The sequence below is a fragment of the Etheostoma spectabile genome, unplaced genomic scaffold (genome assembly GCF_008692095.1).
Source record: "Etheostoma spectabile isolate EspeVRDwgs_2016 unplaced genomic scaffold, UIUC_Espe_1.0 scaffold325, whole genome shotgun sequence".
Taxonomy (NCBI): Eukaryota; Metazoa; Chordata; class Actinopteri; order Perciformes; family Percidae; genus Etheostoma; species Etheostoma spectabile.
The window spans coordinates 753,938-765,797 of record NW_022605585.1 but is presented as its reverse complement, the minus strand read 5'-3'; the positions used below and the strand labels follow the sequence as shown (position 1 = coordinate 765,797).

At 42.4% G+C, this 11,860-nt stretch overlaps 1 protein-coding gene across 1 annotated transcript in view; it reads left to right on the top strand.

Moving 5' to 3' along the window:
* Positions 1-11,860, top strand: part of pargl (poly (ADP-ribose) glycohydrolase, like) — a 34,539-nt gene that overhangs the window by 14,345 nt on the left and 8,334 nt on the right. Inside the window, exons 7-11 of the mRNA XM_032511144.1 lie at positions 1,493-1,564; positions 1,654-1,740; positions 3,086-3,246; positions 3,498-3,577; positions 3,660-3,729. Of these exons, the coding sequence (XP_032367035.1) occupies positions 1,493-1,564; positions 1,654-1,740; positions 3,086-3,246; positions 3,498-3,577; positions 3,660-3,729 (470 nt within the window). The remainder of the gene's footprint in view (positions 1-1,492; positions 1,565-1,653; positions 1,741-3,085; positions 3,247-3,497; positions 3,578-3,659; positions 3,730-11,860) is intronic.

The window sequence follows — 11,860 nt, the reverse complement described above, 5'->3', positions numbered from 1 at the left end:
GATATCATCACGATACTTATGCCACGATACTATATTATTGCGATTTTAAACATTTTGCAATATTCTGCGATATATTGCAATTTGTCACCTTATTTCCAACTTCTAATTTTTCCCAATTTTAAGTGACGTCCCCAAAAGGATCTAAAAAGAAACATGTCTCTGTTTGTTCATCTCACTTCATTTTATTGCTGCAGAATGGGACAAACTGACCAAGACATACAGTACACATAATAAAAGATGGCGCCTGTGTATTGATAGAGTATTGCCACTGAAAATATCACAATACTATGCTGTATCGAGTTTTCCCCCCCGCCCCTAATTCTATCTTTGTTTAATTATCTCTTAAAACAGATGTATTTTACATACTTTGCATTGTAAATTTCTATTTTCTGATTATGATTCTCAACTCTTTTCTCTTGCTGGGTTTATGGGAACCGTTTTGCACCAAAACACAGAGGGCAAAATCCCTGATATGTAAAAACCTAAACCTGATTCTTATGTAAAAACCTAAACTTGATTCTTATGTAAAAACCTAAACCTGATTCTTATGTAAAAACCTAAACTAGATTATTTTTTTAAATGTAAAAAACCCTAAACCTGATTCTTATGTAAAACCTTAAACCCGATTCTTATGTAAAAACCTAACTGATTTGTAAAAAACCTAAACCGATTCTTATACAAACCTAAACCGCTTCTTATATAAACCTAACACCTGATTATTATATAAAAAACCTAAACTGATCTTTATAAAAACCTAAACTGATTCTTTATAAACCTAAACGATTCTAGTAAAAACCTAAACCTGATCTTAATAAAAACCTAAAACTGATTTTATGTAAAAAACCTAAACCTGATTCTTATATAAAAACCTAACAACGGATTCTATGTTGAAAAACCAAACCGATTCTTATGTAAAAACCTAAACCTGATTCTATATAAAAAAAAACCTAAACCTGATTCTTATACAAAAACATAAAAAACCTGATTATATCCAAAAACCTAAACTGATCTAACAAAAACCAACCTGATTCTTATGTAAAACCTAAACTGATTCTTGTATTAAAACACACCTAAACCTGATTCTCTAATATAAAAACCTTAAACCGACTTCTTGATATAAAAAACCTAAACCTGATTCTTAGTAAAAAACCTAACCTGATTCTTATATAAAACCAAACCTGATTCTTATGTAAAAACCTAAACCCGATTCTTATGTAAAAACCTAAACCTGATTCTTATATAAAAACCTAAACCTGATTCTTATGTAAAAACCTAAACCTGATTCTTATACAAAAACCTAAACCTGATTCTTATATAAAAACCTAAACCTGATTCTTATACAAAAACCTAAACCTGATTCTTGTATAAAAACCTAAACCTGATTCTTGTATAAAAACCTAAACCTGATTCTTATACAAAAACCTAAACCTGATTCTAATCTGTCTGCAAGAAACTTATAAAACTATAATGCACTCTTTCAAACTGTCTCCAGGACGCTGTCTTCAAATACAACCCCAAGTACAAAGGTCAGTGGTCCTTTGAGGCCCTCTCCCTCTTTGTGAAGGTTAGTGTCCGTTTGTTTTCTTCAAATCACTCAACCGTCACTTTAGTGTCTCACCCCTCTGACGAGAGAACATTATATTTTCCTTCTAGGTTATCCCGAAAGAAGAGAACTACTTCTCTAAGCTGTTTCCAAAGATCGCTGCGTTGGCCTTGAAGCTGCCGGACCTCGTGCAGAAGGTATGAAACGCACCGGCTCCAGGTCACTACAGTTCTGGTCTGGTTTTGAGGTTTTTATGAACGGCAACCAATCCGGTGCACGTTGCCCCCTTCGCTTTGGTAAACAACAACAAGAAAATCCACACACTTTCTGTATATCTTTATTATCTGTATTTATATTTTTCCATTACAAGTACTTACTTTTTCAATATTTTCAATATTATTTATGGTCACAGGTAAATATAACTTATGTCATGGTTGCCTACTTTTGCTTTATTACTTTAATTACATATTCAATTTAATTTTAACGTCACTTACTTACACTGCAATATTGTTTCTTGTACTATGGCAACCGCACTTTACAAAACCTTTATTTATTAGACGCCACTTTACTTCAGTCCACCTTCTGCTCATTGTCTGCTGTTTGCCTGTCTTTCTTGTGTGTTTGTTTTGCTTTTATTGTAGAAAACGCTGAGGTAACAAGGAAATTTCCCCGCTGTGGGATGAATAAAGTATTATCTAATCTAATCTAACAACAAGAAACTTCGAGCTACACGCCGAGTCAAAATAAATTTGGGTGGTGCAACAAGACATTCCTGCTTGGTTCCTTCAGGGAATGATTGTAGAGACTTACCCAGAATATGTTCACATTTACCCTCAGACTGGAACGCTCTAGCATGTTTGACCACCAGTTATAGAAAAAGATTATTATGCCTGGCAAGATAAAGGCACATGACACCTGTTTGCCCCTCATTTAATATTGTATCCTTCCTGAGACCATTTACCAGAGCCACAATCACTGCGTCCCGAGTTCGTTGTGATTGGTTCAAAGAAATTCAGGCAACCCAGACCCAGTTTTCCACGCTCCTATCCCAGAATGTATGTGCGATGCAAAACTACTTTACAGTTCACTCACACTGATGATGATAGTGAAGTAGAGACATTATCGGCCGATATTAGGCATTTTCCAAACTATTGGTATCAGCATTCATAAAGGCCGATAAATGAATATTTAAAAAATAAAATAAAAACAGACGAATCACTCTTCAACCATGTTATAAGTGTTGGCGTTGCATAGTTTGTCCACTAGAGGGCGTTCTACAGCGTCCCTGTTGGCCACACTATATTTTTGATGTTCTGTTGTTTATTTTTAAACTGCATTATCATATTATTTTAGTGAGGACTCATAAATAACTACAAATAACTCATGTTAGGGAAATCTGTTTATGTTTTGTTACGCGCTTCTTGATTTTTGGATCCGGCCGTTATATCGGATTTTTAAATCATCAAATATTTGTATCGATATCGGTCTTAAAAATCCTTTATCGGTCGGGCTCTGTAGTGAAGTGTGTGCCCGTGTTTTCAGGGAATCCCGCTGCTTCGGAGCGGACACCCTGCATCCATCACTCTGTCACAAGCTCAGATCTCCTGCCTGCTCGCGAACGCATTTTTCTGCACTTTCCCTCATCGCAACACCACACATCCCAACGCAGAGTACCACAACTACCCCTCCATTAACTTCACCAGGTCAGGAAACATCCGTCTCCAGCTGTTGCACATCTGATTATGTGTTGTGTGTGTTTAAAAGCTCTTCTAGGGACAGCCATTGAGGAATTAGCAATAGTTATAAATGCTGTGATGCAGCACATTGGAGCTTTCTTTGCACAAATGCATCCATCTCTATTCAAATAAACATGAAATTAAACTGATTGCAACAAAAACACTTACGTTCTGTGTGCAGCCTGTACGTTAACGCTTCATTCTCCTTCTGCACGCAGTCTGTGGGGACAGTGGTCACCGCGGAAGAAAGAGAAGCTGAGGGCCATCATGTATTACTTCCAGGTGGTTACAGATGAGAGTGAGTTGACGCTAAACCTCCTCTTCCTCCCGTTTGTGAGAACTGTCGGTGAAGATCTGTGACGTTGTTGGTGTCTTTACAGAGACTCAGCCAAAAGGACTGGTGACGTTTGAGAGGCGCTGCCTCAAAGACCATGGGCCCAACTGGAGAAGGTTAGTAATAGTAATATTTATTGATAGACTAAAACACAAGCTTCACACAAGACGTACAATTTAAATCAAGAAGTAATACAATTTGTTTAAAATAGACCTGTAAGTTCAATTTTATTTATATAGCGCTAAATCACAACAACAGTTATCTCACTGCGCTTTCCATTAAGAGCAGGTCTAGACCAGGACTCTGGGATGTTATTTATCTCCCAGGTCGGCTTCCATTAAGTGCAGGTCTAGACGGACCTCTGGGTGTTATTTATCTCCCAGGTCTTTCCATAAAGAGCAGGGTCTAGACCGGACTCTGGGATGTTATTTGATCTCCCAGGTCTTTCCATAAAGAGAGGTCTAGACCGGACTCTGGGTGTTTTTATTATCTCCCGGGTCTCTTCCATAAGAGAGGTCTAGGTTCGAGCGTCCCAGGACTACTGGGATGTTATTTATCTCCCAGGTCTTTCCATAAAGAGAGGTCTAGACCAGGACTCTGAGATGTTATTTATCTCCCAGGTCTTTCCATAAAGAGCAGGTCTAGACCGGACTCTGGGATGTTATTTACCTCCCAGGTCTTTCCATAAGGCAGCAGGTCTAGACGGACTCTGGGGTGTATTTATCTCCCGTCTTTCCATAAAGAGCTGGTCTAGACGGGGACTCTGGATGTTATTTATCTCCCAGGTCTTTTTCCATAAAGAGCAGTCTAGACCAGGACATGGGATGTTATCTCCAGGTCTTTCCATAAAGGCAGGTCTAGACCAGACTTGGGATGTTATTTATCTCCCAGTCTTCCATAAAGACCATACAGTTGGGGGTGAGAGAGAGACACAGAGAGAGACATGGAGAATTGTTAACAGCATAACTCAAACCCATTTACGTGTGGGAGTATACGGTCACCGGCACCGGGATTTACGCTTCGCCGTTTTTTTTTCGGAAGTGCGGACTTCCGTCATAAATTGCAGCAGAAACCGTCAAAAACACGACAAGTCATACATGTTTAGAAAGATTATTAAGTTCATGATTCAATCGAGCCCAAAACAAGCAATAAGGTGATCCAACGGGTATCAATCATGTTCTGAAGTACAGCAAGGACAGACTATTCGAGTCTAAATTGAGTGTGCTTTCCTACCGTCATGCTCGTGTCTTTAATCCGAGCGGTGTGAAAGATCGCACGAAAACGTGGTCTCCTCTTCAGTTTAAACATGTAAAAAACTATTAGAATATCCAAGCCTCTGTACATCCATAATTATTTGGTCACCCCCTCACAATCTTGTAGTTTCTGGCAAAGTTCGACATTCAAAAATATAGGTAGTGCTAATTTCTCGGGTTTGATGCGTGTAACTTTTTCCCTGTGCGCGCGTAGAGAATCATGTCGACACATCATTGTAATCGGGTGGTGCCAGCACTATCGAATGAACCTGTTGCCAAAACCAATCGCATGATTCTATCAAAAGATACACTCATAACGAAAACATAACCTAGCGTTCAGCTCCATTGGGCCTCCGGGAAAGAATGACAGTTTAAGCCACCAATTAGAAGGAACGGCAATAAAACGGCCATCGGGTGTTAGATAGTAAAAAGACGTGCGTTGACATGGGACCAGACATGGCCAAAACAAACAAACCTATCCCTGAGTTTCACTCCAGGCTGTCGGAAAAGCCAACAAAATAAGGCGCTTTGTCTTTGGAATTTTCACCATTCATCAAATTAGATTACTTATTCTAGAAATCTTATGGATTAATATTTGGAATTTGTGTGAGTGATGTGGATGTGTTTGGTTTTCAGAAAGTTATTATTTAGCACTTTTTGGGCTCTTTTAGAAATAAGAAATAGACACCGCACAGACATATCTGTAGAAAAACATTCAGATTAAAATCATTTTATAAGCAAATTTTTCTTATGGATTTTTCTGTCAAAGTGGAGACATGGGCTCGTGGTACTTTTTTAGTATATAGCAGTTGTAATATGATACAGTAGTGATTTTTATTATTTTTTAGATGATTTACTTTGGACGGAATAGGAAATTCGTGTTTACACCTCTGTTAGCCTGTGTCAATAAGGCCTAGTGTCACAAGGCCAATAGAAACAAAAACGCTGAGAGTGTTAGCTTCACAATGAACTCAGGGTCTAACAGAGGGCCAAAGCATGTGGAACACCTGCAGAATGTTTTAGGGGGTCGTAAAAATTTAGGCCTGAGACATCATTATATGTTACAGGGTGCTTCAAGAGGTGAAAAGTCGTCAATTTTCTATTGGAGATGAAGTCTTTTGGCCTTGCACAATTTGTAGTTTTTGTAACATGCTGTGTTGCAACAATAGTAACAGTATCGGTGGGAAAACTACAACACTCCAAACCGGATCAGCTAGCAGGAAAACACAAAAAGGAGACGCTGCAACACACACAGTCGTTTGGCTTGCGAGCCGGCACAAGAGTGGTAGCGTTATTTTGAGTGGAATGGCTCGAGGCGCGAGAGGACGCCGAAATGGTACCCCGATAAAAATTCTGATGACAAGTTTCCTGTTTGTAAAGTGCCCAAATGTCCAATTGACGAGACCAAAGTGACCGTGGGTTTGGTCAGCTGATGCAAGCATCCTTTTTTTTATACACCACTTGTATATATTCATAAATTAAGTATTGGACACACGTATTACAGTTCATCCTGAGGGGAACACGAATGATGAGCACATTCATCCCAATTAATCCAACAGTGATTGGATAGATGATTGGCATCCATAGCCAGCTAGCATGACTAATAAACTGATCTCTGTATCAACACAACACTAATTGTAAATCTCTTCAATTGCCTTGTGCTTTGAAGGATGACGTCTGTCGAAACTGCACGCACAACAAGCGAACCATCGAGACCGAAGGCACAGGGTTGCTCCAGGTAGGAATCAGTCTAAATGTTTTTTTTTTAAACCTTTATTTAACCGGTAGGCCGTTGAGAAACAGGTTCTCATTTGCAACGCAACCGGTCCAAGAAAAGCACAAAGCGTGCAGGACAAATACAGTTTCACATTCATTACATACAATAGGCTGGTGCAAAGGAGTGTACGTAACGAGAAGAGTATGCAAAGTGATATGGTAATAACACAATATTGTACATGGATAGACAGTCTATGACACTGCTGAAATGTAGTGGGGCGAGTGGCAAATTGTAGTATAGGCATAAAAAGTGACACAGATTGGAATAGACAGTCTATGTAAATGCTGAATGTAGTGAAGAGTCAATATACAGTTTGTGCAAATAGTGGTCTAGGTAGTGAGTAGATCAGGAATACACGATATGAATGAATAGACTGATTATATGAATGCTGAATGAGTCATATAGTTCATACAGTACAATACAGGTGAAGATGTGCATCTGTACAAAAAATGCAACCAGGCGTGAGAGACGTAATTGAGTGTGAAATGCAACAAGGGGGTGAGAAAACAGAGCAGTAGCAAGTCAGTGATCGGACAGCAGCTCAGACAGAACGATTAGCAGGCAGTTAGTGAGATAAAGGTTTTGAGGTTCATTGTTTTTTAAGTGCATTAAATCCTTGATGTTCAACTTCACAGGTATTGTTATTTCCTTTCCTACGCTTTCTTGTGTTGCAATTTTAAATTCAGTGGATGTCGAGAACTAGGTTACCTGGTCCTCAGGTCTCTGCAGGGTAAATCCGACAGCTAGCTAGACTATCTGTCCAATCTGAGGACTATGGTTACCTGGTCCTAGGTCTCTGCAGGTAAATCAACAGCTAGCTAGACTATCTGTCCAATCTGAGGACTATGGTTACCTGGTCCTCAGGTCTCTGCAGGGTAAATCCGACAGCTAGCTAGACTATCTGTCCAATCTGAAGGACTATGGTTACCTGGTCCTCAGATCTCTGCAGGGAATCCAGACAGCAAGCTAGACATCTGTCCAATCTGAGACTATGGTTACCTGGTCCTCAGATCTCTGGCGTGTAAATCCAGACAGACTAGCTAGACTCATCTGTCCAATCTGAGGACTATGGTAGATGGTCCTCAGGTCGCTGCCGGTAAACCAGACAGCTAGTAGACCATATCGTCCATTGAGGACTATGGTTACATGGTACTCAGATTTCTGCCACGGGTAACTCCAGATCAGCAAGCTAGAACTATCTGTCCAATCTGAGGACCTATGGTTAACCGGGTCTCAGATCTCTGCTGGGTAAATCCGGGACAGCTAGCCAGACTATAGCCAGACCCTCTTTCAGTGCACCTTGAGGAGAGGGTTCTGGCAGTTTAAGCGAGACTAGGTATGGAAACGACTCAAAGCAACGACAGATCCCCAAGCTGTTTATTTGGGGATGGTTTGTTTCCACATGGAAAGTAAGACACTAGACCCAAACAATCGATCCCCGGATGATGAGTATATAGACAGTAGCCCCCGCTCTCACACATCCCCTAACACATTTTATTGGTGTAAACGGCCAAAAACAATAGATTTTACTACAGTGTTTTGTGCTGTGTGTTTGTGTGTGCTGTAGGGTGTCGTGGTGTGTCGCGTGTGGTCCGCTGTCGCTGTGTTGTCGTCCTGTGACTGTGTGGTGTGGTGCCGTCCGCGTGGATTTTGCCATGCAGCTCCTCTTTTCTAGGTGGAGTACCGTTCTGGTGCTCGGTCTTTGGTTGTCTAGTTGAGGAGCTTAGGAGATTTTTCCCGGCGCCTAACTTTGACTCCAGGAGTGATGCGTTGTCCGCCTCTTCCTCCATGAGAGGACTCTGCCGCACAATCGCATGTGAATTGCTGCACAGGTCCAAAGATTTTAAATCTAAATGAACTCTAATATTAAATTAAAGACATTCGGATGATGTGGTCCCCCTTTACTTCGTGACGGGCGGGGTCACCAAATTTTCAAATTATAAACTTGCAGATTCTTGGAAATGACCAGTTCTCAAATATTTCTGTCCTCATTTTCCCCCCGCCTCAGTTGTGTTAATTGTTCGGGAAAAAACCAAAAAAACAAAAACAAAATAAACATCATCACACAAACGTAACAACGTGCCCCCCGTTGCAATAGTTACTTAGTTAGGTTAGTCACGCCCACGCGATAACGGATAGAGCGACTGATGTTAGCCTACCCGCTCCCCGCGTACGCATTGTAGCTTTTTAATATTCACTGGCCTACTACATGAGCTCACCAGCCGCTGGACTTTTGCACAAGTAGCGAATATCTAGCCATTCCGTTGGCCGGTTACGCTTACCGGCTGGGAGCAGTAGCTAACTCTACAAGCCTTTACAACGTTTTTAGTTAAGGATGGTAGCATTAAAGCTCTTTAACTTGACATCAAGCGTTATACTTAGCAGTTAGCTAGCTATGCCTCTAACCAGAGCAGGGTTACGCTTAGGGTAGCCCTGCAGATGGTCCTTCTCTTTAAATCCCCATGCGCAACTTGCAGAACCCCAACAGCCACAACGGGTAACGCCCCACTCTGTAGCGCCAAAGGGAGACTCATTGGCCCCCATTTTATTTCATGGAACTTATGTTAAAGCCATGGCCCCGTCATACTGCACCTTGGTCTTCAATCAAACCCTTCTGAGCGCTACACGCCCACCAAAATGTTGGTGAAAAGTACCCCCGTCTGCCAATCTTTTAGATTGTTGCTCAGATCCTTATGTGGCATTTTTTGCCGTGCAAGTTGAAAACCAAATTCCAATCAGAAGTCCCCCAGTAGCCCCACCCACATTTATCTCAACCACCACACCCACAAATTGCCACTGCATATTACTTTGTTAATTTACACGAAATAAACCCAAGCCAATATTGACTAGACCTTTTTGATTGCCGTTATCACCTTTAAACCATGTGTTTTCATGAATGCAACTACTTCTCCTACCACCCCCTAAATAGATTTTGGCGGGTCTGTTCCTCACGGCTGCCCCAGCCCCAGCCTCTAGACTGTTACTCCGGTTACCTTCCCCCCGGTGACCCACCTTGATCCTCCCGCTCCCTGGCCCCCGGGGACCTCCAATGAAGACAGATCCCCATCCACATGGTCCCTCACGATTTTCGACGCCCCATCTTCTTCCCCGGGCCTCATCCTGTTCTCAGACCCGTTTGGCTCGTTCTGCACTTTTTCTAAACATTTCTTGTGGTTCGTTCTAAACACAGAGCGAGTCCGGGTGGTCGGCCCCCCCGTGAGGTTACGGCCCTACTTGATTAGTAGCCATAGCGCCTGGACTTACTACCAAACACCGACGGGATCAGTTACACACACGACCTCCGCGTCCTTCTGTCGGGACCATATAAACACAGCGGTCGCTTAAAACCTTTCTGGTCCGTGCATTTGTTATTATTTTTGTGTCGTTAGTTTAACACCTTAATTTTCGTGACCCCCAATACCATACTAAAAATTCCTGTCAAATACCATGCGGAATGAATTTGAAAACTCTTTGTATGTGTATGCTGGTATACAATTACAGGCCCACTTTCTATCATAAGATGATGCAGGGCTGCCCCCCTCTCCACTCCATCTTGCATGAACGCCACCACCTGATAGGCCTGTGTTTCCCAGGTTTGTTTTCATCACTCTTAAGTCGTATCTTCTCTGCGTCCCCCTTCGAATGGTTCCGCCGCCCCGCGTACTGTTTTGCGGCCCAATTAGGCCGCCCCCCGCACGCGGCACCACATGAGCCCGACACACCATCGACTACGGGTAACCCGCTGGCGGCCGGTGGAGCTTACGTGCACGCCCCCTAATCAAAGTGTTATGGTATTCCGACATTTCCTTCAATTCAGTCCCTCGTTAACTTTGTGGACTCATAGGTTCATGACCCCTCTTTAAGTTTCCTCCGTAGTTTTCACTTTCATATCATGGCGGTATTAAAGCCCCCGCACTCCTGTCTTAACAGTTCTCAATTTACCAATTTTCCCTACTGCGAGCCTATCAATCAACAGCAACATTTCAATGACATTTCGTGACTTACACGCTGTTAAAAATTGGTCTGTCGTTATCGTACGATATCTACTTACTAGCAATAATGTAAATGGATCATTATAGCACCCCATACTTGTTGTCGAACTCTTCCCTGCACATTTATTTGGCCCCCCCCAATCGCCCGACCTCTTAATACCTTCCTCCAGTCGTTATCTATTTCCCCATTTGGTTTTCTGCATCCGCTCCCACTTTCTTTAATTCGATCCCCCGTCGTGGCTCAGTGCTTACCCCGTGTTGGAGGTAAACTTTTCTTTGCATTTCCCGCAGCAGCTAACATGAATTAGCCCCCCACGGGGAGGGACCATTCACTGAAGGTCTTGAACTTGTATAACAAAAACACAAAAAGAACATCAACTACTCCCAAACCAACAAGGCCCTCTTGCCCCAGTTTACAAATATTCATTGTTAATTCTACCTAGACACACGATAACATCGGTGCTGGCATTTCTTTTTTTTCGGAGGTTTTTGAGTAACCGCCGTCCCCCCGGCCCGCCACCAGGCCCGTGATAAAAAGTCAATGCGACCTATATGTAAAAAAAAAAATCCAGCATTTTTTTTTTCCCGAATTTCCATTAAAAGGCCAATATTCAGTTTAATCTGAGACACCCCTTTATGCGACCAGCATTTCCAGCATTTAAGAGATCAAACGCTGCCTTTTTTGACCACAATACCCACACACCAACCATACCAACTCCCACCACCCCAGAAATCCTAACCCAGTCATGAGAGGACAAATCGCCCCTGTGCAATTGGATATTTTTTGACCCCCCCTGGGGTTTTCTAGTTTTTTGTTGGTAATTTCGTTGTATGTTATTCGTTCCCCCCCGTCTGTGCTGCTTGTTGTAGCACCTAAGTGTTATCATTTGCCCAGCTCTGTCTTCTCTTTTGTCCCCCCCTAGATCCCCCCCCCCCTGTGTCCCCACGCCCACCCCCTGCAAGCGGGCGTCTCGGCAGTTGCTCCCTGTGTGCCCCCGAACCCTCGTGTTTGTCACTATTTCCACGAACGGTGCGTTTTTGTATTTTATTTGCTTTGTGTTTTGCCCCTACTTGTCCCCAGTCCCCCCTTCCTGAAACAATGTTGATTATGGATCGATTAAACCTTTCCAAGGGCATGGTCGCCAGCATCTAAAAGCTTGCACGTTCCGCACCAGCCCACTCCTCGAGGCGCCGCTCTTGTCCCCTGTTAAACGACTGCCAGACA